This window comes from Ambystoma mexicanum, chromosome 2p (assembly GCF_040938575.1).
Source record: "Ambystoma mexicanum isolate Mex_15411 chromosome 2p, UKY_AmexF1_1, whole genome shotgun sequence".
In the NCBI taxonomy this organism is placed as follows: domain Eukaryota; kingdom Metazoa; phylum Chordata; class Amphibia; order Caudata; family Ambystomatidae; genus Ambystoma; species Ambystoma mexicanum.
Genome location: NC_090923.1, coordinates 930,720,972 through 930,746,887, shown reverse-complemented (window position 1 = coordinate 930,746,887; position 25,916 = coordinate 930,720,972). Strand labels below are relative to the sequence as shown.

General features: G+C 47.0%; 1 protein-coding gene across 2 annotated transcripts in view; it reads right to left on the bottom strand.

The window, feature by feature from the left end:
• MARK4 (microtubule affinity regulating kinase 4) overlaps positions 1–25,916 on the bottom strand; it is a 612,664-nt gene that overhangs the window by 311,876 nt on the left and 274,872 nt on the right. For both annotated transcript variants that reach the window (XM_069644669.1, XM_069644670.1), the window contains exon 3: positions 19,847–19,900. In XM_069644669.1, coding sequence (XP_069500770.1) covers positions 19,847–19,900 — 54 coding nt within the window. The remainder of the gene's footprint in view (positions 1–19,846; positions 19,901–25,916) is intronic.

The window sequence follows — 25,916 nt, the reverse complement described above, 5'->3', positions numbered from 1 at the left end:
GTGAGTACATATGCTCACCACTGTTTGGTACCAAAAAAGATCCAGGACATTATAGTCTCATACATCACCAGTCATACCCAAAGGGCAAGTCAGTAAACAACGGAATACCCTCCACAGAAGCAGCAGTGTCTTACACACAGTTACATGAAGCTCTCATGGTGATAAATGAGTGTGGGGCAAAAATGCACTAATGGCAAAACTAGACCTAGAATGTGCCTTTAGATTACTCCCAGTCCACCCCAGGTCACAGCCCTGGCTCGGTTTCACATTTGACAAAAAATGTTACGCTGATAAAATACCAATTGGGTGTGCAATATCATGTGCTCTTTTTTAAACAATTTAGTTCATTTTTTTTCAATGGGCCTTTCTAAAAGAACATCCAGGGGTGCAGGCGATTCACTATTTAGACGATTTTCTGTTAATAGGACAAGCAGGAACCAATGAATGGGAGAAATCAATAGGAGAGATGATAGCGCTGGCAGAACATTGGAGAATCCCCTAGCAAAGAGAAAACATCACACCCCAATACAAACTTTCTTTTCTTGGGTATAGAGATAGATACAATCTCAGGATAATGCGGGATCCCAGCAGGTAAAAGATGAGCTACTCAGGAACATCAGGTTACTTGGGGGTAAAAACAAAAAGGGACAATTAAGGAAATACAATCCCTAGCAGGAAGTCTAGATTTTCCCACCAACGTTATACCTCAGGGAAGGTCTTTTCAAGAAGTTTGGAAATTAAGACTAGGGGTAGCGATAAATAAATAAATTTTAAAAAACCACCCCTGCGCGTAAGACCAGGGGAGGAGGTAAAGAAGGACCTAGCAGTATGGGAACATTTCTTGGTGGATTTCAACTTAAAGATACTATGGCGTCATTAAAGACCAGCAAAAAGAGGATATTATTCACAGATGCAACAGGAAGCAGACTCATGGCACACGCAAGGTCTGACAAAGAACATAAGCTTGCTGGAAATCGTACCAATCTGGCTGGCGCTGCATGTGTTGGGTGACCGTCTGGCTAACTCTGAGCTAATGGCATGGTCAGATAATATGGTAGTAGGAATTATGAACAGGAAATCAACTCCGTGCACGTCAGTCTTAAGAATTCTTAGGGCCATGACCATCCTAACACTGTATAACAATATTGAGATAAGTGCCAAGCACATAGCAGGCGCAGATAATGATGCGGATGCTTTGTCTCGCTTTCAGTGGGAGACATTTTGCAAAATTAAGCCAGAAACGGACACCAGGAGGACAGAGATACCCAAAGAATGCTGGGACATACTGGCAGACAGATGAGGAAATCACCTAAGTCAATGCTGGATGGCCGGGACCAAGGTGAGATAGCCGTCGGACCAAGCACCTCAAAAACGGGTGTTAGCATGAGCACACCACTCAGCAGTTGCAGAGTCCCTGCTACGGGGTTATTACTAGGGCTCGCCAAGAAAGCTTTGCAAGCAAACAGCAAAAAAGTATAGCAGTGTACTGGAGGGCGGAGCGACCTCTGAATGGGTCCATGAGATTCAGAGCTCGCCCTCCGACACCTTAAGTCGAGATAGCTGCACCTTGAGGAGGATGGGGTGCAGGATTCTCTTACTCCAACACCAATCAATAAGTACAAGTCAATGGTTTGGCAAAGGGAAGTCTGTTTAATGATAAGTACAAAAAACGGGGAAACAAATGGAAATCAGAGATGCGATCGCCTGTCTCGCTTCAACTTCCAAATTCTTCATGCAAACAGTAACTTTTATAGCAAATTCTCATCATTGACGTGTAAAACTCTTAAGTTTGACATGCAACTCTATTGGTTGGGAAAGGTAACTTAAGTATAGGTACTATATCTGTATATGGTAACAGAGTGTGCGGATTGGATAACTCGTCTCGGGTGGGCGTCTATGCCCATCCCTCTACATCACTCATGATAGACGTCACTAAAAGTAAGACGTCTCATTGGTTCTACTAGCTATAGGACCCTAGATTATTTGGTCCATTGAGATTGGGTCGGTTACACCCCTATGCATAAATCTTCACTTTAATTAGCAGCATGCAGAATGGTCGCCCAGGTGCGGGATGGCCCAAGATTCACCCTGCCTCCCTTCCATCAATCACTACTCTCAGGCCCATGTGTGAATTAGTTGGCTGAGGATAGCCTCGAAACTGTAGCTTCTGATCAGGGAAAGTTATGGCATCCTCTGGTTTTGGAGGACATCAGACGTTGGTACCTCTTCGAGCTTGGCTGGTCACGTGTCAGTACACTACGAAAGCTGCATCATTTTCCATCTATTTGCATATTTGATTCTTTGTTCGGCCTCGCCACCTGCCTGGGCCTCCTCATCTCGACCTTCACGGGGCATGCTTCTATGCTCTTAGGTTTCAATTCTTCGGAGTTGCTGCTCTCTTCCCTTCCTTGGGTTGACCTCGAATTCTTAGCCATGAGCTGCTTCTTGCCAAGTTTCGATTCCGCTCTTTCATCCGGCTTTGTGCTGGTACATAAATCCTGGCCTGTTAGGCCCCTACCATCCTGGGCTGAATCCTGCTTTCGTAAAATGGAGTCGCACTTATATAATGTGCTTCTTGAGGTAGACATATAGTTGGTGCTTGCCGTTCTATCCTCCTACTAAGCATTGCAAGCACTACCGTTTCCTTCGCTTCTTGCGTTCCAAGCCCATTTACAAGCATTTGGCTAGTTACACATTTCCATCGTGCTCTCAATGGTTACGTTTCTTTAAAGTTCAGCATTGTTTCTTTTCTAGGTCCATTACATCATGGTTCGCAACATTTTGTCTTTGTTTTATCTCCTTTTTGGTTGTCATTTCTTTCATCTGACCGTCTGTCCGGGCTATTGTGTCGTCACCATTCGCCTCCAATAAGAGCCTGTTGGGTCTCTTCAGGGACAGTTTGTAAGTGGTCTTCATTTCGCGTCAGCTGCTGGTATGGTTGTCTTAATGGGTACCTTGCAGTCCATGGTTGTCTGGTTATTGGCGCTTTAATAGGTATACAAGTCCTTCTGATGGGTACTGGACAGAGCCCCACTGCGGCTCTCTGTTGGTTCATTTGCTCCTTATACGTCACGTATCTTGGCGACTATGGTTCTGGTATCTCAAAATGGGTGGCTGGAATGCAGGCCATATTTGGGACCTCCTCTACAGCAGGTGTCTGGAAACGGTACTGAAAGTTAGAGAGAATGTAGAGCTCTTGACAACAAAAGAAATTATTTTTTTTAGAATGGGCTTAAAATCAAAACATGAAAAAAGAATGGGCAAAGAGGCATTTAGATGCAGTAGCATACTTTGCTAAAATACAAGTGGGATCGGACCCAACCCGCAGTGCATTAATAACCTATGCACTAAGAGGCTGGGGAAAGATAGAGAGGCAGCATAAGGATAAAAGGCGCCCACTGGATTTTGAGAAATTAGTAATATTGTTAAAATTACTGGAAATCATTTGCTCAGACAAGCACGAGGTGCAGCCGTTTAAAACAGCATTTTCCATGGCATATTTTGGGGCTTTCAGAGGCAGCGAGCTCATAGCATGTAGCATCAAAGCTTCTGATGGGTTAGGCATATGTTGGAGGTCCGAGTAGAAAGGGAGTACATGGCAATAGATTTACAAATGTCAACAACAGGAAGCAATAGGACCAGTACAATTTATTGCATTGATGACATTGCCCAGTATGCATCAAAAACCAATATCTCAGGCACGGTCTGAGTGTAGGAGGGTGTTTGATACATAAAGATGGGAGGGCTCGGAGTGAATTTCTATTTCAGGCTGTCCTGAAGACAATCATTGAGAAAGCGGGTTGGGACAGCCGCGTATTTGGCACACATTCGTTCAGAATAGGAGCAGCCACTTAGGCATGGCAAGGGAGGATGGGGGCAGATAAAGTTAAGCGAATAGGGGGTTGGAAGTCTGAGTGCTACAAAAGATATGTATGGTCAGAGCTAATGTAACACCGATTCCCCCCCCCCCCAACAGAACGAGACGGCCCCCTCAAGTCGGCATCGATCATAGGACACTCCTTCGTTTTCAGACAAGGAGATGGTCTGAGGAGACTAAAGGAAAAAAACAGCATTTAGGAACATCATTACATCATGGTGGGGATACAGGGGTTTGAGTTGGGCAGAGATACACGACAAACTGGAGGATTTGGTAGCATTCAGGGACCTACCTGAATTTTTCATTATACACCTGGGGGACAATGACCTGGTAGAGCAAGGCAGGAAGCAATTGCAGTCGGAAACATGCGCATCATTAGCAGGAATAGCACACAATTGGAGGGAGACGGAAATCTTCTACTCAGCCATACTACCTAGAAAAACATGGTGCGGGGCAAACTCTTACAAAGAAATTGGCATTGCGAGAAAAAAAACTCAAGAAAATAGAAAATGTCTGCATTAGCAGGGGAATCCATTTCATACGTCGCACTGCAATTTCTCTAGCCGACCCGGACCTGTTCCACCAGACGGGGTCCATTTGTCTTTCAAAGGCATGGAAAAATTCCATGACAAGATGATTATGAATCTAGCTACAAGAGGATGGAAATAATTGTGTAACTTTTGGAGGGGGACCCTGGATGGCCGAGAACCCATCCAGGTGTCGCAGCACGGGCCAGGTAGATGCCACGGGCCTGGTGCCCAAAGGATGAGTTGTTTATCATTGTGTGTTCTTTGGATAAATAAAGTTACCAAAATGTGTCATGATTATACTGTTGCAATAAAAACCACAGTCTTGATTGCCAATCAGAAGACTATGCCTCCGGTCGTCATTTCACTACACCAGCCAAGGTAACAGGTCAGCCGGCTCTGGGCTCCACAGATTATGGCCAAGTGCCACGGAATTGGGCACCTTTGGAGCTCATGGGAATAATTAGGGGGGCCAGGGCAAGGGAACAGTTCCAACATGCAAAGGTGTCAGGCAGCCCTTGGAGCAAGAAGAGACAGCCTGGCGCCACCTCCCCCCTCTCTCCCACAGATCACCCCTCCAAAACACCTACCACAACGTATGGGTGCTAGCAACAAATGGGGAGCTGTCAGGTACAAGCTGTATGACAGGAAGGTAGGACAAAGGCCATACCTACATGGAATGGCAGTTGGTGCCAGCCGGCCATAGGGGCAGCAAGCCCCTGGAAGCAGACATGCCTGCAGGCATGGAAAAACGAATATATAAGGCGAGAAATGTAAGGATGAAACCAGTTCTCGGTGGTACATCGGTCATTCTGCGTACGTAGAAGACACCTTTTCCCAAATCCCACCCACCCCTACGGAAAAAAGAAAGGAATAGGGCAACGAACATGGCCCACAAATTCGTGGGAAGAAGATGGCGTCACAGGCCAGGTAGAGGCCACTCACCCGGTGCCCAAAAGATAGTTGTTTATCATTATGTGTTCTTTGGATAAATACATTTACCAAAATGTGTTATGATCATTACTGTTGGAATAAAAACCACAGCCTTTTTATAGCATGCCAATCAGAAGACTATTCCTCAGGTCGTCATAACGGGGCTCCACAGATTATGGCCTGGCGCTCAATTTTGCTATTACAGGGCAGGTGGGGGTGCAAACCTCACGGGGGTTCAGAGGGGAGGGAAGGAGGGCCGGCTTTAGATGGGCCGGTTCTCATATGTCCAATAAGCAGTCCATCTACAGGACACGAGTGGTTTCCTCGGTGCCTTTGAGACTGCACAAACAAGTGCGTGCACTCTCACCCACAGTCAATTCACAGGCAGTCTCACTAGAATGCTTTGTCCGCAACGCAAGTGGCCACACGCACTGCACGTGAAGTCTCGTTATATGAACTGTTTATGAACACGTGGCTTACGAGGGGTAACATTAATATACACAACCTCTGTAGCAACGCCTAAAATCATCAACTGCTCTACTATACATGTCCTAACCCCTCCCCCCCGCCCCCGCAGACCTAGGTACGGGTTACAAAGGCCCAGGGCGCTTCCAGATCCGCGTCGCTAAAGCCCTCCTACACAACGGTCTGCTCATGCACGCAGGTTTCCTTCAAGTGCTTATTCATCAGGTCACCCTCCCCTTCCGGGTCAGCCCCTTGCGCATATGCAAATCTACGCTCGTATAGAAAGTTCTCCTCGTCCCGAACTACGCGCCACACCGCAGGCCTCCTCAGAGCCCGCATGCAGTCCCATCATCGCTTCGATATACTCGCGTCTCGCCTCGGCTGTGCTCATGCACGCACGAGTACAGGGCTTCCCAAACTCCTCTTCATGAGGACGTCAAGCAGGATTGCTGCCTCGGCTGTCATCTGTCAATGCCCGCCCACCGCCTTTCATCAAGGCTTTGCTGTTGCCACAGCCATTATAGTTACGGTGGGGACAATAAAAGAGGGCGTTTCAGGGGCTACCGGGAGCTGGGGCCTCCAAAACGTAGCAGCATAGGCTGGGAGCAGGTGACCCCCGCCCCCCAGGCCGTGACCCCCCCCCGCCCCCCAGGCCCCTCCCAGAGCTGTCAGGCTCTAGCCTGGAGACGCGGGCACTGCACAGGAATGTGTGGGAAAGAACTGACAGAGGGTGGGGGTGGGGCGGGGGGACGTTTAGCCAAGGGAAGCTGGCCATGTGACAAATCACTCCCGCCCCCTATAGCCCTGCGAAGAGACGCAGGCACGGGAGGTGGGTAGGTGGGGGATACAAGATGGAGTTGGAAGGCCATTGTTTGGGGGGGATGGGACATCAGTCCTCATCTAGCAACGTAAATTCAACCTTCCGAGCCAAATACCCCAGCCACGCACTTGTCCGGGCAAGCTATTTTTGAACAGCTAAAAGGGCTCCCGGCTTGGAGCAGAACAGATGAAGCAAAGCCCAAGAGCATCATGGGAGTTTCTGTCACAGAATTGGAAAGGTGTGGCAAAGGAGAAGTGAATGGGTATGTGTGAAGTGTGCACAATTGTGCTGTGCCAAAATGTGGTCCAGTATTAAAGTGGTGCTGGGCCAATCGGATTCAAGTTACCTATGGGGAGACTGGGAAGCAGCAAAGGAGGCCGAGATAGGCAAGAGAAGGGTAGAATAAACCAGTGGACACTTTGTGCTGATCAAACTATGTTAATCCAACACTGGAGCGAAGGGGTGGCAATAGTGGTGTGAGGATTGCGGCCACTGGAGCGAAATAAAGGGCAATTATGGTCCCTATTCTAGAATTCTGGATTTGTAGAACACAAACCTAGCTCCAAGCAGAAGAGCGCTGGCTCAAAAAAAAATAAGGTGTATAATATCGAGCAAGAAAAGGATTGTGCGCGTCCCCGCACGCAGTGTGATGTAGCGCATGTTGAGAAAAGGGGAGGTGGAAAGGAGATTTAGGGCAATGGAGCCGGTGCCATGCAGCGCTACACCAAAAGTTGCAGTTCAGTAACATCAGCAAGGACCACACGGGGTCAATTTATTTATCAAGGTATTAGAGGCTCTTGGGTTGACATCGTAAACCAAAGTCCAAGTGGTTGACTGGAAAACTTCAGGAGGGCATGGCTCAGCCTGGATGCGGGAACAAGTCTGGGTACCCCAGGTTCAGCTTTCTGAAGTTCAGTGAATCTGATGGCCCAGATCCCGGAGGAGCTCAGAACAGAGTTTTGAGGCCATAGTGGGGCGCAGATAGACGGCCGCTATCCATCAATTTAATTAATTTTCCATTTCAAAGTAGCACCTTTGATGTTGTTAACATGGACTCCTGGAGAGGCCAGGAGATGTGCCAATGACGGGCAGCTTTCAGGTGCTTTTTCAAAGTGGCCCTGTGGGCGACGCATAGCATCTTGACAGATGGTAGAGCTGTGGGAGCCACGGAGCATCCAACACTCGCACTACACTTTTAGCCCCTTAATACCCACCATCATACTGGATGCTCTACTTTGAATAAGGGAAGCTCCCAGGATGTTTCTTAGTGGCACCCAGATGTATTATATTGCAATAGTCCAGGTGGGATATCAGGCCCAACCTACACCAAGTTTAAAAGCAGTAAGATTTTCTTTAATATAGGTAGTTGAACATTTGCTTTTTGCCATCATGCGGACGAGCAGCGCGAAGGAGATCTCTAGATCAAAAAAATGGCGCAGACGAGGGGCACTGCACATGGAGGATTGCCAAGGAAGCAGAAGGATGTTGAAGTTGGGTGCCCCGAAGGAGAGGACTTGAGTTTTATTAGCAGACAGCTGGCCACCGACAACTCATGGATCTTAGCAATGCAGCAATCAATGTTTATTGGGTAGTTCTAAGCCCACAGGTGAATCATGAAGTGGACATTGTCAGCACAGAAATGGAAAGGTTCAGCAAAACAATTTATGAGGGAGTCCCAGCAGCTCAATACAGATGTTGAAGAGGTAGATGTTCCTTGAAGACCACAGGCTTTAATTCCGTCCTAAAGAATTGGTATTTATTGAAGTCAGGATATCATTACAAACAAAAATGACAAGCAGTACACATTTCACACAGCAGGGTTAGGGTGCCTTTACTGTCTGTAGAACGGATGAAGTCGACAAGGGGACAAAACTATTGAAGTTACATTTCAGTCCCTGGGGCTAGAATTTACATAAAAACAATTTAGATGCTTATGGGACTTTGGCAAGAGAGACGATTTGGGTGGTCCGATGGTGCGGGTTCTCACCGATAAGTAGAGCTCGAGTCTGCTCTTGCAATTTCCACTGATGGAATAGCTTTCATTGTCAGGGGGCAGCATATTAGAGGGTAGTGGGGCAAATAGGCAGAATGGGCAAAAGTGAGAGGATGCACAGGAGACAGAAGAAAACAGAAATGGAGAGCTAAGAGCAGGGGAGTAGTAATTATGCAGGGGTGGTGGCGGGAGGAGGAAGGGTACGCCCATAGATAGATTCCAAGAAAAGGAGCAGGAATTTGAGGTTGGAGCAATTTTTCATGGAGAGCCAGCTAATTTGGTGCCGGAGGAATGAGGTGTGGGAGGCTCTTAAAGGGTTGAATAGGGGGCATATGGCTAAGTGGAGAACTTTGTGAAAGTGAGCATAAAGTAGAGCGGAAGACTGAGTATATGATATGATATATGATAGGTTATTTATAACGCGCTCAATACCCAGAGGTTTCTAAGCGCGGACCCGGGGAACGAACCTGTGTTGCTCTGTGCTGCCTTGCTTCCAGGGCAAGCACGTAGCCCCTGAGCTGCTATCCTAGAGATTGGAGTTTTAGTTGAGTGGTGCAGGAGGTGCAGCCAGATTTTTCATAGGTGTGTGAGGATGAGCATCTTCGGTAGGAGTTACCGTGAAGTGTTCAGGTAGCTATTGAAGAAGACACCAAGGTTGAGAGCCCTCATGGGTGAGGGTGAGGAATTCAGGTGGAAAAGAGACGGGAGAGTGGCGTTAATGATGGCAGTGGAGTAACTTTGCTGAGAATTATTTTTTGAAGGGACATGACATCTAAAAAAAAAGGGGACCCTACCAAATGAGGGACAAAATGGTGTGCCATTAAAATTGGGGGAACAGACACCCTTGTCCTTCCCCCGAAAAGTATGCCCATGAATGATGTTCGCGGGGGGAAAGAACTAGCTTGGAGAAGTCAAGCATGCGGGAACGTGGAGGATGGTGGAGAGGCTGTTTCGCGGTCAGAGATAGCACGGGTGACGAAGACAACCTGGGTGCCGTGTGCAGTGAGCATACAAGCCAAAGAAAGAAATACTTTACCCATGGAGGATGAGTGGAGGGTGAAGAGACGTCAACACAGGATTGATCCTTGCAGCATATTCCGAGGCAGGGGCTGTGGGCTAGAAGTTGTGGACTTCCAATTAAAGGAGGAGTGAACAGAGATCACACATTTGAGTGCAGTGTTCTTGAAAACAAGGGAGGAAAGAGTTTGTAGGAGGGAGGCTAAGGAGAGATCAAGTAAAATGAGGCTAGATAAGAGGTGAGTGGTGGGTAGGATTGAAAAAGTTGAAGACATGGGTGAGCGCAGCCTTGGTGGATGGTTGGAGCGGAATCTGGATTGGAAGAGGTTGCAGAGTAAGTGTACCTCAAGGTAGTGGACTACACAGTTGAAGACGCTTCATAAGGATATTTGACTGATGGGATAGGAGAGACAGATCTATAGAATGAGGGGGATTGAGGTCAGCAGTTTTTATTTTTTATGTTTGTTATTGTTGTTGCTATTGCTAGGATTGTAGACATTTTATAGCAGGTGGGGATAATTCCAGCTAAGGGAGATGTTGAAGAGGGCAAAACGATGACGTCTGACAAATGCAAGCTCCCAGACAGCCTGGGATGCAAAAGTATCAATAGGAGTGCAGGAGGGATTGGGTGAGAGGAGGATGGGTAAAGGTTCAGTAGGGCAGGTAGGAGTGAAGTGAGATTGTGAGGAAGGGGTAAGGTGTGGGTGGTGGTGGTGAGGAGGAGGTAGAGGGTGGAAAGGGCCTTATGTATGTTGGTAATTTTATAAGAGCTGTAGGAAGCAAAGTAATCTGCAGAGGAGGAAATGGTTTGACTGTCGAGGGTGGAAGTCTAAAGGGTCATGAAAAGCGTGTGTTTGAGTGGAGGGAGGATACAGGATTTGTGTAATAAGGAGTTGGCAGAGCTGGAAGTGATGGGGTAAAAAGTCGTTCTAGGTTGCATGGAGAGTGGGTGGTGGGGGGGGACTTCATGCATGTGATGTAAGCAGATGTGCACACTTGCCCTCAGTTGTTGGACCACTGGAAAGGGCCATGGTGGAGGATGCAGATGAGAGAAGGGAAAGGAGTAGGCAGGACAGCGATCCTAAAAAGAGGTAGAAAGTGCAGTGAAGGAGAGTTCGATAGGATGGCAGAGAGAGAGAGAGAGAGAGAGAGAGAGAGAGAGAGAGAGAGAGAGAGAGAGAGAGAGAGAGAGAGAGAGAGAGAGAGAGAGAGAGAGAGAGAGAGAGAGAGAGAGAGAGAGAGAGAGAGAGAGAGAGAGAGAGAGAGAGAGAGAGAGAGAGAGAGAGAGAGAGAGAGAGAGAGAGAGAGAGAGAGAGAGAGAGAGAGAGAGAGAGAGAGAGAGAGAGAGAGAGAGAGAGAGAGAGAGAGAGAGAGAGAGAGAGAGAGAGAGAGAGAGAGAGCGCTTGAAGGGAGACCTTGATTTGGTCAAGGTAGGGGACTATGAAGTCCGGCTTAAATTTCAATTTAGTGATTAATGAGGTAGCAAAAGTGCGGGTGAACGGAAATGGTGAAGTAGATGAGAGAAGGGATGGGTGAGGTGTCAATAGAGAGCAGTGAGTCCATGGATGTTGGATACGAATATGAGATACAGGGAGTTGCCGTGGGCACCAGTAAGCTGGTAGTGTAGGATGATCGAGTGGACACAAAGTGCAATCTAGTTGCATCTGGTGAGCCTGGGCAATGTTGAAGAGATGATGGAGGTTACCCACTAGGGCCGTGGGATATCAGTTGGTAGTAGCTGATCAAAGTCAACGAAAATATTTAGGCCGCTGGGTGGACAGTGGGAGGGGTAGTAGCCAAGAGTTGGATGGAGATGAATTAGAAGATGGAGAGAAAAACTCAGGGGTTGGGAGGGTTCAATGGCATGTCCTTACTGATCCCAAGAACACCACCACTGTTTTCCTAGTGAGGCAGAGAAGATATATAAATGGGTATGGGGAGGAGCAAGGGTGGCAAGGTCTTGTTGTGGGGGTCATCCAGGTTTCAGTGAGTGTGGGAACAGTAGCAAATACGGATGAAAGTGAAAGGAGCATGCTGGGCAGATGATCAGTAAGGAGAGAGGCACATGTCTAAACAGAACACAGGGGTGGTGGCTTACCCAGGCAGGGGGTAGGGAGTGTAGTGGGCTTGTGACTGTAGATCCATATAGCACTAAGAAGGCTCACACATGAGTTGCCCTAAGCTCAGACTCCCTATGGCAAGATGTGGAGCCAACAGCAATCAATAATAATTCAAATGTGGGCAAATAGGCCAGAACTGCCACAAGGAATTATCAGAGGTAGGAAAACCCATGTGCATTGCAAAGAGGGCAGCCACAGGATATAGAAGGCATGTTTGCCAAAGTGGCTAAGAGGCATTACTCTTTGCTAGCCTCGTTTTGCCGACCCACCAGGGTGAGTCTACCATAGCCCAAGTTTTTTTTAAATACTTCTGTTTATTCAGTTTCAAAATGCAGCATGTGATAACATTGGACGATTGTTCTGTCCACATTCAGTAGTTCACCATTGTGATGCCAAACAACATTATGGATAAATTCTCCTCAGAAAATGACTGCAAATGCCCTCCCTCAAGACAAGGCCCAACCCCTTCCATCCAGCTGTTTGTCCGAGCCCCCCCCACACTATCATATTTGCAGGTGCAAGGCTGTGATGCTCCCCCTGAGCAAAAATGCTCTCCCCGTCCATCCCTTCCCGTGTTCAAAGACAACCAGAAACGTATACCTTCAGTGTGACTTCCCCTAACCATGCTGCGCAAGTAGTCCCCCCCCTTCCCAACCTTTTCTCAACAGACCGAGCGCCAGTCAAGAGACCAGCCTTAGCTCACACCTCTGCAGTCTCCGGTGAGAGCAGGCCTCGCGCATGTCCCAAACTTCATACCTGATGCTGTACTGATAAGCATAGCCTCCACAGGACCCACAGGTGAGGCTGCATCTCTCAGCTCCGATCAATTTTCGCATCGCCCTCCACCAGTCCCCCATTCTAGGTCCAATATGCACCTTCCACGACATTATTATCATAGGCTTTGCCAGGATGAGGCCTACCAATATCACTTTGCAGTGCTGTGCCACATTTCCCTTTCCTGCTAGGCCAGCTCCCCAGAAGTCAAGGCTTCACTGTCGGCCAAATCCTCACATTTATAAACGCAAACATTTCCTCCAAACCATATCCCAAAATCCCTTAACTAGGTCGCACCCCCAACACGTGCAGATATGACCCTCATGCCCTCTGAAGAATTGCAGGATTCTGTCATGTATTATGGAGGGGGAGCCTTTCTCTGCGAGGCTAGGGAGGCAAGCCGGCTACACAATACCCTACCCTAGGGGTAGAGGCAAGCAGGACCTCACTCAGAGACTAGGACTCCCGTTCTAGTAAAGAACTCCCTAAAATCTTTAACACCCTCTTACTGACATCTTATCAAAAAAAAAAAAAGATGGAGAATTCCTCAGAGTCTGCTGTTGTCACTCAAGTCCACTGAGGATACCTGCAAAGGAAGGCCCATAGTACTGGGACACAGAAAACAATACAGAGTCTTAGACCAACAGAGAAGACGTCTGCCAGGGAAGCCCAACAGCAACGCCATAAACCAAGTGGTGGAGACATCATGGAGAGTTCAAATCAGCTGCTCGAGAGTTGCAGAGGAAAGAGTGGACGCACAGCATCCGATGCTGGAGACGGTTGGTGACAGAACCTAACACTTGGCCTAAACAAAGATAAGAGAAGCAAGAGACCGAGGAGAACACACAGTCCAAATAAAGTGTTAAGAATATCTAAAGAAAGTGAGAATTATTAATGCAACAGAAACTCGTCCCAGTCAGGATAAAGTATTAAAAATACCAAAAGAGTGGAAATCGTCTGGAACACCTCTACTTCTAATGAAGATAAAGGGTCAAGATAACATGAAGATACCAAGAATCAATACTGGAACTCTCAGATTTGTTCTAGTCAAGATAAAGAGTGGGCAATCAGTAAAGACGAAACCACAAGTTGAAGAAAAGAGAACAAAGATAACTCCTTGAATGAGAGAAGGAACTATTATAAATGGTGTAGGTTCAGAGTAGGTTAGTTTTTGGACAGTGAACTGAACTTGATTTGGACTCTCACTGACGAGCACACTAGTTAGCTTCATTAGGTAGGGAAGTCCTTTAGCCTAGGGGAAGTTAGGAATTTCCCCCTATTTTCGTTAATATAATATCACTGAGATAGAAAACCGGAGTCTGTGTCCTCCTCCTCCTGACCCGTCACACCTCTTACACTTTGGGCCGGCGCCTTGGGCCATTGTTTGTCTACCATCACCCGGGTGATATATGAGCGCCTAACAACTTTATATTGGATCCACTGCAACCTGGCATTCCTGGACACGCGATTCATATGGTAGTATAGACACGTGTAGTATAGCTCAGTGGCAATGCGCTCGTCTTGGAAGGAAGATGACGCAGCGCAACACAGGTTCGAATCCCGGGTCCGCGGTTAGAAACCTCTTTCAGTATCAAGATCGTTATAAAAGAAAACTATTAAAAATCTAACACTCGGCTCTGTTCCCTGCCGGTAAACCGTTCTCCCGCACCTCCTTCCCACCTTAGCCTCAAGGCCACAGCCTCCACGTCCTGCTTAACCCGATCTGCTGCATACATTTCAGAAACATTCCTACCACAGCCAGCCAGTTGAAGGAGCATCACATGAATCCCATAGAACCAAGGCCTATCCGGAAATCCTTCCCATGCTGCCCTAAACCCCACCATCAGAGTAGCGAGCTCCAGAATGTTGAGGCGGACAGACTGGTGTGCAGCCCCAAACTCTCGAAACTTGATGGCCCTGGCGTCTTTATAGAGGTCTCCAAGCAACCCCTGATGCCCCACTCACCCTATACTGCTCCCCCTCTTCTGCTTGAATGCATACCCCAACCTGCCACAAGCGAGTAACATCTCTGGCATGAAGGGCATCTTCTGCCCAGGAAGTTTAGTAACCTGCCATCAGATCCGGATAACTGTACTAACTGGTGTCAGAAGTGGCTTAAGCTCCTTTACCCGCCTTCGAAGCAACTTAAGGAGTTTGCTTGGGGAGGATTATACTTTGATCCAGTCAGTAACCCGGTCCATGTGCAGAAGAATAAAACCAGTCCACCATATGCTGGGGCATGTATGCCGAATAAAAGGACCTAAAATCAGGTGCCCCAAAGCCCCCCTAATAGTCCTCTGAAGTGCCCAAAAAATAAAAGGAAAAGAGGCTGGTATAGGCATATGAAACCTGTACAGCAGCCTCAACAGCACAATCATCTTTGCCATTGCCACCCACCCCATCAACGAGAGAGAACCTCTGCCAGAATTCTGCCAGCGTGGCAAAAGCTGCGACTGCCTGCTTCGCACTCCTGATACACCCATTCCCAATTCGCACTCACCATGATGGCCAGGTACCTGAATTCCGCCCCCCCCTTCTGGTTCCATCTGTAGGTGCGCGAGTTAATTCCCCCACCTCCATCGGCAAGGTGTAGATCAAAGTTATCACTAGTCACAAAAGTCTCCCAAATCCTTCCACTTTAAAAATAGTCCACTCCAGGTTTGCAGCAGGCTCACGAACAATCAAAAGAACGTCGTCCGCATACAAGTAGATGCAGTGCCTCACACTGCTGGGGTACAAGGATGGCGGCGGTACACACAGGAGTGCGCCACAATCATGGCAACATTTTAGTACGATTCCGTGGTAGGATAGCCATGACTACAGTAATTAGATCAGAGTAGCTGTAGTGGTAAGGCATCAGTAGCTGTGATGGTAGGGAAGCATGCAAGCAGTAAGCATAGAGGTAGAATAGCAGTGACCTCAGTGGGAGGGTGGCAGCTATAGCTGAAGTCTCTTAATCTAGAAAAGCTCCTGCAGCTTCTCAGTGGTCCAGAAGCATGTTCCCGTCCAACTAGCAAGTGATCAGTTTACTTAAGTGTTTGTTTCACTGGTAAACAAGAATGGCTGTAAATGACACAGGTCACAGAGAAAATGTGATTCTTGGAGGGGGCAGGATGCAGGCAGAACCAGAGTCATACCACAGGGTTTGAACAGAATGAAGCAGAAGTAGTACTGGAGATGGAATGTGTCGTGTGTACCGGGGGATGTGAAGAGCAGAATAGGAGCAAGCGGATGATGGAGGAGTACCCTAATGGAGAAGGAAGACAGGGACTACCCAAGGAATATGAGCAGAATAGAAGGAGTAAGAGGGCATAAGGCACACAATGTAAGTGCACATTAGGGACAGAAGGGGGTAGTGAGGGCAATTGGCGTGGGATGCCATAGAAATAAAGTATCCAGAAGAGAGCAAGGAATAACATTACAGTTGCAATGGGGTAGCAAATGGCTTGGTGAAACTTGCCAACAGAACTGAAATGGTATCATGGGACAGTGAGGAAAATACATGGATGTATTACTCCTCAGAAGTCTTGAACACTGTAAAACAGGCAGGCATTTCTCAGGCCTTGAAAATCCTTTTAAATCCTGGGAAACCTGCAGATCAAGTCAATTCGTTTATCTACTCGACCCAAGAGGAATTAGCTCGATTTATGAGCTTGATGGCATTCTATTTCTTTCATTATAAAAACATGGTGGCGCTTGAAGACACATTACCAACCATGTTCATGTGCCTTTTCAATATTCTACTCCTCGAGGACACATTGAAACTATTTCCTGTAGACCGCCTTGAGTACAACTTCCACCACCTGAAGTGCATTTAGGCAGGGCTACTAGTAGTGTTAGCATACATTTGTGCTTGCAGTCTCCAATAGCTTGTGTGTTCAAGGTGGGATTTCAGTTGGGTTAGGATGAATGATCCCATGAACAATGGGCCATCGGCCAAGGGATGGGTTAGAGAGTGAAATGATGTTTGTACTTCTAACATACGGCATGGTTTAGAACGCCTTTTGTTTTATTTAAGAAAGAATATTGTTGTGTACAAGCGCTGCAGAATTATATGACTATGGGCGACAGTGCATGAGTTTATTTAAAGAGTCAATCCTTTGCACCCCATAATGCAGCCACTCACTAAGGACATGTGTCTTATTACCCAACAGTGGTAGCAGGTGTGCAGAAATGGCTGCAGGACACTACCTACTGCTGGCTCGATATACACCCATGAGAATAGAGGAGCAGGGCCATTCATGAACATAAAAGACGGGTTTCAGCCGTCTCCAAGCTAACTATACTCGAAAGGCAGCAATTTACATATCTATTTAAAGGCTCAACATTGGGTAACTCGTCTTGCCCTTCCCCGGGGTAGGAGAGGTGTGTGTTGTGACAGCAACAGCCACTGATACCATAGGCATAATTAGCAATATTACCTTTATCCAAGTGCTTTAAAAAAATGTTTTTATTTATTTGATTCTTTTTTTACTTTTATTTATTGATTTATTTTTAGGTATCTGTCGGAAAACAAAAAACGTACGGGATAAAATACCAAATAGGGCATTGAAAATAAAAACGAAAAGGCAAAAATGTCGATGAAGGGGAGCAGGGGTGTCCAAGTAAAGTTAAAAAAAGGAAAAAGGAAAGGACCCTGCGGCGCTGGTTCCCTTCCATGTGCGTGAAGGGAACCAGTGTCACAGATGGATGGCGAGGCGGCGGCACACTTTGCTGTGTCCCTCCAGAAGGTAAGGGGGGAGGGGAGAGCGGGTTGTCCGACAGGACCGCAGGAGGAAAAAACGAAAGTTATTTATTTTCGAAAAAATAACTTCGGTTATTTGTCCGGTCATTTCAGATTCCATTATATCGGGACATTCCTTTTTTATGCTCACAATAGTTTCCCACTAAAAGTGGGACACAAAACCACGTTGCTGCGATGGTATGGGCCCAGATTCCACCAGTGGTCCGGGAATCTGTGTCCCAACCAGCGTCCTCTCATTGTGAACCCTTTCTTTTGAAGGGCAGTGATGGCACAGGAGCGATGCTCAATTTCTTTGAAAAGAAACCTGGCAAAGCTTGATGGGTCTACCCTTTGCCCTTTCTATTTCTGTGGGTCGTCTGCGTGAAATAACGAGCCCCTTCCCGCCACAGAAGCCGCTGCCAAATCTGCAAGTCACAAGGTGGCTGGCATAGAAATAACAACCAGACTTCATTGATTCAAGTCTTGGATCACTGGCAAACAAGGAGTCACGAATCTGCCAAAGAACCACAAGCCAAAATGTACCACAAACCTTATGCCAGGGCTCCGATCCAAACCACAAGGCAGAGAACACCAGCAGACCTGGGGCCAGTGAGTGACCAGAACAAGAACCACAGAGCTACTATGAGCGAAAGAATGACATTCTTTAACCCATATATTTTGAAAAGTCCAGAAGTCGCATCTTCCTCCCCTAATGTGACTTCCCCCGTACGCTTATCCATTGGTGGCACTTATAAAACTGGGATTAAATGGTGTTTTAATGCTCTTCATATTGACCCTAGTTTCAGCTAAACTGCCTTAATCCGTTCATCTTGCCCTTCCTCTAAATTCCAGTTCCAAGGCTTCTCTTTGCCAGTTTCCAGTTCGTTTACACTCGCTACCCCCACACACTGGGGCACTGGATATGAAACAAGGCATTAGGAATGCAAGGAGTAAGGGGGTGGGTAGTACTTGCACGGTCTCAACCACAGCAAAGCATTAAAACCAGGATCTGCAGCTTGACAGATAGGTTTGTCCAAAATTAGCTTGCTCGAAAACAATCCAAATTTGTTGCAACGAGTTTCCACTTGTAATTGCACCAGTTTCACTATTCGGAATGTATTTCGACATATGAGTTCTCCCCTTCCTGCATGCAAAATTACACAGTTTCGCTCATATATTAGTATACACCACATTTTGGCAGCTTTATTTGCCAGCACATGACCTAGGGCAAATTCGGGCACGCTGGACACCTAGCAAGTATCTAGCACTCTTGCCATCTCCCGACTCCTCTCAGCACCCTTCCACATGGGGTGCTCTCTACCAGAGCCTGGCCAGCCTTGCTAAGGCATATTTGGCCAAACTCGCACACATTCTAATCCTACTCCATGACCTCCAACACTATGGACTTCGGTCCCTGCGGGTGTTCCCACCACCAGCACATTGAAACTATAATAATGGTAAAAGTTGCTATATAAATTACAACTACCATACAATACATGCAAATGATAAGGCAGGCCCTTATATGTGGGCGTATGGGACAAGATGTGAGTGTTCCTCCAGTGGACGGGGAGATCTGACACGCAGACGTTAAGGTCAGTGGCATTAAAATACACCTCTGCCTCACCCCTTCGAAACATTGAATCCGGCTTGTTCTGGGATCCCCCAAAACTTGCTTGGGACTCGATCAAGCTACTAATATGCAACCGAGGCAGAGCATTCAGCAAGGCCAGAAAAAAGTCAGACAGATTTAAAGCCATCTAAAAATTTCCAAACTAGTCAAGTCACCACAAAGTCCGCCACATCGTTGGGCAATTTCAAAATCTTAAACTGGAAACCCTACCAGATGAATCCCAGCACTGCAGCCAACATGCTGCCAACATGAGAGCTTGTCGAGATATTAACTCAATACTAGAAAGTTACCTTGGCAACTAGCAATCAGGAGAAAGTGACTGCATTTTTGTATGGTTCTATCTAAACACCCCGTACAATAAAATGATATGATAGGTTATTTATAGCGCGCTTAATACCCATATGTAATACAAGACCATACATGTTATGCACTTGTGTTTGCAACACACATGGATTGACTGTTGAATGACACCAGTAAATTGACAAAAGATGAGTAAAACACACATTTCAGTGTGCCTCAAAAAGGTCAGGGTCAAATGACAAGGGTGCACATTAGTACATTGTTGGCATAGGTCAGGGTCTGCAACCAGCGGCTCGCCAGATGGTTTGGACAATGACACCCATGATCGCTCACCATTAAACATGCGGACGAGGGCTGATGGCTGCTGTAGCCCAAAACATCTGGAGAGCCAAAGGTTGCAAACTCAACCCCCCGCTCCCTCCGCCATAGGTTTCCTTCATCCAGATTAACAGAAGGGTTCGCAACCAACATTCTCCACAAAATATTTCAATGTTGAGCTTGTTATTATGGGAAGCACTTGGAATATGGAGTCATGAAGTGACATCAGTAGAGACAGAGCCACAGGGCCCTCCTTGGGAGTAGCATACAGAGGAAGTGAGGACAGGGTTCAACAGCCTTTAAAGGAAAAGGAGGACTCTCCCAGATAGGAGAGGGGTCACTGGCTTACCTTCTGTAGGCTTGTTGGGTTCAGCTGAGTCTTGTCAATTATCTTAATAGCCACCTAAAGCAAGAAGAAAGATGAGGTTAAGGCTCACAATTTGTCATGTTGAGTGCACACAGGTAACAGTGCAATCACACAGACTACGTTTCCAACACTAGGAGTATGAGGTGCAGAGACCTCGATAGCCAGAGTCTGCACGTTTTGAGTCACCCCATTCTATATATGCCAACCTGAACCCCACCCCATTTACCTGTTGCCATTCAGGAGATGTCATCAAGATCTGTTTCTTTCCAACCTGGGCACTTGAATGTTGCTCCCATGCCCCCCCTCCATTATAAGCCAAGGACTACAATCCCAGAATACAAAGAAAAATAAATGACTGCACGATCACCTCCCGGATGACATAGGGTATGTTAGCATGTATAAAACCAGTCATCAAAGCAACACAAGACTGTACATAAAAGAATGAAAAACCATTTAAAATTCCAGAGAGGTAGGCCCTCAGTAGCAGGAAAGGTGCAAGTTACTTATCTGTAACTATTGTTCTCCAGCATGGGTCTGGCATGGATTCACATGCTCATGAATATTCCCCATCGTCAGGCTGAGAATCCTCGGTAAAGAAAAACCAGTTGGAGATTCTTCCATAACAATGACAGGGAATGCAGACACTACTCCGCGGTGCATAAGGGCTACTCACGAAAAGTCATGGTCCTGGTTTCAGCCGAGCTATTACTTGGGGTATTACATAGCCATAAACATAGGAATAAAATATCTCTCGGCCCATGCCCCAGTGATCATACAAATCGAAGCACAATTAAATAGTAAAATGGGCCAAAAGCAATGGAGGCGCAACGGGTTCATCCGAAAAGGACATTGCACTTAGAACCTATATGGAAAAAACAATAACCAATTACTTTACAGAGAACGATACCGGAGAGGTAGACTGGCAGGTGGCATGGGACGCTGGGAAGGCAGTGATAAGGGGGGAATTCATCTCACAAGCGGCCTCTTACGCCAAAAGGTAGAGAGGTAACCCGAAATTGGAAAAGGAGATACAAAAAGGCTATAATGCAGCATAAAACGAAACAATCGCAGAGTTCATTACGAGCCCTGCAAAAATTGAGGGCCCAAATGGAGGCACATAGGGCAGAAAGCTCAGCACAGGCCCTTGCTTAATACCAAACAAATATATTATACCCAGGGAGGCAAGGCTAACCGATTACTTGCAGCAAAACTACAGAAGAACAAAACCCATAATCATAGCACACATTTACAAAAAGAGGCGGTTAACCTGCGGGTGGGAGAGGACGACAAAATGAGGATCATGGAAAGGTTTCACGCAGCTCTTAAACGAGAAAAGCTAGACCCAATACGCCAAACAACCTATATTAGAAATGTGAATCTGCCACAGCTGACCGAGTAAGAAAGGGAAGCCTTGGAGAGGCCTATCACAGCAGAGGAGGTCAACAAAGCCATAGCTACGTAACCCGCAAATAAAACACCAGGGCCAGACGGGTTTGGTAATGGCTACTATAAGACCTTTAGAATGCAACTACAGCCACCAATGACGCGTCTATTTAATAGACTCAGAGAGGAAGGGACGGTAACAGGACATGGGTAGATCCACCACAGTGCTAATCCCCACCTAGTGAAAGATCGAACTGAATGTGACAACTACCGCCCGATTTCCTTATTAAACAGCAATGCTAAGATATATGCAAAAATCCTGGCAAGGAGGTTGGCTAGTAATACCAAGGATCAATCACGAGGATCAGGTGGGATTTATACTGGGGAGGCACACACAATACAATATCAGAAGGGCTATAGACCTAGGCACGAGAACAGAACAGAAATGATCTAAAGCAGCACTAGACGCGAGACAAGCGTTTGTTAGCCTGGCTTGGGGGGGTTCTAGAATGGGTACTGGGAACATTTGGATGTGGACCGGCATTTAGACGAATTGGTACCCGCTAATTTTCAACTTCCATCAACAAGATTCATGGTGAATGGTAAGCTCACAGAACAGATTCAAATCCAAAGCGGAAACAGTCAGGGCTGCCCATTGTCGCCCCTGATTTTCACCATTGGGGATGGAACTATTTGCAGCTACAGTCTGCAGGATCTGGAAATTCTGGCGATAGAATCTAAAGGAGGGACACATAAACTAGCCCTTTATGCGGACGATAGCCTGCTCTTCTTGAGAGACACAAAACAGACCCTGCTGAGAGTGAGGATTAGACTACAGGAATTTGCTGAGGTCTCGGGGTTCAAGATTAACTTTAACAAATCCGAAGCCCTCAATATAACGTATAATCGAAATGAAATGTGAGAACAAAGCATGGGTCACTTGCTGTCCTGGGAAGACAAAGAATTAGAGTTTTTGGGGATAAAACTAACAAGAAGTTACTCTGAACTATATGGGGCAAACATCCCGCCTCTCTGGAAAGCGTTGAGAGGACCTGCATAGATGGGATGCACAAGAACTCTCATGGTTCGCCAGGATAGCCACGGTTAAAATGATAGTCATACCTCGATTATTATATGCCACTAGCTCCCCCTCAGTAAACATACCCGCCAAGATGATTAAAAACCCTACAAGACTACATCATTGCCGTTCTCTGGCATAAAAAGAAACCTCAGATTCAAAAGATCGGTTCTCCTCTGACCATTATGGACTGGAGGATTGGGAGCCCCTGATGTGAAAACGTACATTTTAGCAACCCATATCGCACCCATGTTATGATGGTCAAATCCAGACTCGCATAAGGGTTGGAGTAAAATAGAACAAGAAGTGACCACTTTCACTTTAAGTGCGTTACAATCCTTACGCACCTGGAACAGAGCAGCAGGGGGCCAATTACTGAAGGCAACGCTAGACTCATTGCAAAAATGGGACTTTGCATTGAAAATGGGGGAAAATTGCCCTGGGATTGGGACCACACAACCCCCGGAATAAAGGTAGCCTATTGGGAAAGATGGGAGGGACGCAACACACTGAAAATAGAATACGTCTACCAAGATGGCAATCCACTCCTCTTCGAGGAATACAAGCGCAAATTCCACATAGGGAAGGGAGAGAAGTACAAATATATCCAGATCAGACACTAGATTTCTCAGAGGGAGGTGAAGAGAGCGGGTACACACACTCAGATAGGACTAGAGCTAAATATGCGTGAAGGGGTAACTACAAAAGGGGTCTCGAGGATATATAGGCTGCTAGATAAAATGCAATACACAGATGGCCTCCCATACATGACCAAATGGGGTGAAGACTTCGGGGACGCTATCACAGAAGAGGAGTGGGGACAGATTTGGAGGAGAGCTCATAAATAGTCTAAATGCACAGCTATAAAATAATCGGCCTATAAAATCTGTCACACATGGCATCCAACACCCCAGAGGTTGAACGCAATGAATAAAGACCACTCACCCCTGTGCTGGAGGCAATGTAGGGAAATAGGAACCTTGGGACACATTTGTTGGACATTCCCCAAAGCCAAAATATTTTGGAAAGAAATCCTAGCTTATATCAAAAAGATTTCAGGGGCACAATTACCTGGACTGCCAGAAGTAATACTCTTGGGGCAGAGGTAGAAGGGGGTCTATGCAGCAACAGGAGGGACTGCAGCACTCGCAAACCTAACGGCAGCTTGCATGACCCTAGCCCAAAATTGGAAAATACCAGAAGGCCCTATAGTTGCATGTTGGTGGCTCAAGAGCTGGGGCGTACCAGCAATGGAGAAAGCGTGTGCTCTTAAAGCTAGGACATACAAACATTTTTTATAGACCTGGTTTCCCTTCCATGAACACGTCAGGGACAAAGAGCACTACTTTCACAAATGCTTAGAAACATGAAAGTAATTTGAATTTATGGAGAAATGTCCTTTACAATATAGACAAAGGAACTGGTGACCGTCAGACAGGAAAAGTAACTTGAGTCATGCTTATTAGTTTGCCATGTCAAAGAGGGTAGGGGGGGCGGAGGGAGGGACAGTGGCTATTTCTTTGTGTTGTTAAGAATTGGTGCGACACCTGTTGGACTCATGGTTTGTTAATATTAACAAGACAAAAGAACTCAATGCACCAAAGGAGGACACTATCACACAAGCTCTTGAAGCCCAATTTGTTCTGGATTCGATGTTACAGCAACTAGTGAATGAGCAAACATATGCAATTGGTATATTAAGTGTTGATGCATTGATTCATATAAATAAAGACTTTAAAATAAAGAAAGAAAAAGCAGTTTCACTTTCACTTACAAACTCTCTTCTCCTGTTCTCCGAGTCATAGTGTCCCCTCCAATGACAGTACTCTCCCTACGCCCCTCCTCTGCAGCCATCTTCAGATTTTGTAAGCACGTAAAGTGGTAGTATGACCAAGAGCCGCAGAGGGGACGGAAGGAGGGTTTGCATGTGAATCCATGCTAGACCCATGCTGGAGAACAATAGTTACAGCTAAGTAACTTGTACGGGGTTTGGCACGGATTCACATGCTCATGAATAACGAACACATAGCAGTACAACATTACACAACCACGGGAGGTGGCAAGGCTCAACAGAAGCAATTACTCTTACCTCTGGAACAGACTCACCTCAAACGAACAGGTTACGTAGTACTGCTTGGCCGACTCTGGACTATTCCCTGGAATACCCATCGACGCAGTAGAACCTCGAGAAGGTGTGCGTGAGGATGTCCAGCAGGGGCACACCAGAGAGGAACGCCATTGTCACAGCGATCGCTCTGGTGGAGTGGTCTCTCTGATGGCCAGACTTTGGTCGGTTCGCCAACCGATGACACTGCATGATACAGCCGGAATGCCACCTTGAGATGGAATCCTTGGACAAGACCTTCCCATGGTTCACAGGACGAAAGTTCACGAACAGTTGTGAAGTCTTCCCGAAAACTAATTTTACGTGTCACATAGAACTTTAAGGCACGAGAAACATCCAGCGAGTGCAAGGCACTTTCAGCCGGAGACCAAGGTTTCGGGGGGGAAAAAAAAAACAGGCAAGACCAAAAGCTCATTGAGGTGGAATTCCGACTGAACCTTCGGCATTAAAGAGGGGCGTGGCCGCAGCACCACCCTCAGTTCATGGAAAGTCAGGTATGGTTGGTTGCTTGCAGGATAAGGCCTGGATCCCACCCACCCTCCTGGGAGAGTCGATGACCACAAGGAAAGCAGTCTTTCACGAGAGGAACGAGAGGGGCCTGATGCATAGGCCCGAAGTGGGCCCCCATGGGCCTCGTCAGAACCACAGTGAGTTCCCACGCCGGGGCAGGAGCCTTCACTGGCGGGAAAGATCGAAGAAGTCCTTTGAGGAACTCCTTACGAGTCGGTGAGACCACAGTGAAGATCTACCTGGATGTCATGATACCCGCTCCCGGGGAGCCGGTTCAAGCCCGGCGTCCCCGAAAGCGGACATCCAGTCCCCAAGGAAGGACCCAGCAACCCCATATAGGGGCCCTTTGGACAGTGTCCTGGCGCCATAGGCGACAGGCTCATTATGGGAATGCTTGGGTGCACTTACCTGATGCAGACCATGCTGCAGGATCCCGGCCTCCTTGAGGCCTGAAAGGAACTACTTTATCTGTGGGACTAATTTACCATCCGGGCGTGGTCGGGGAAGGATACATACCTGATTGGAGGAAGGATACATACCTGGAACTTTTTCCAAGGCTATTTAAACCCCACCCGAACAGCCACACGTGCTTCGCGTTGTTCTGCATCTAGCAGCTGGACGCTCACCGTGTCTGCTCCTGCATCCTGACTTCTGCCACGCCTGCCAGCATCCTGGATCACCTGCAAAGGAAGAGAAGAAGAGAACAGAAGAAGGAAAAGTCCTTACCTGCTAGATCCGCATCCCGGAGACATCTCGCCGACAATCCTGAAAAGGAAGACTTTAATTTAAAAGCTCATCGCGTCGATCGCTGCAGCGCCGCATTCCACTCACCTTTACAGGGCGCCTCCATGTTCAGCAGCGATCATCCGGATTCGCAGTCACGCCCCAGCGCCTAGGGAGAAAAAGACCAGAACAAAAGGTGAGAGATAGAAGGGAATAAGGAAAGCTAAATCTCC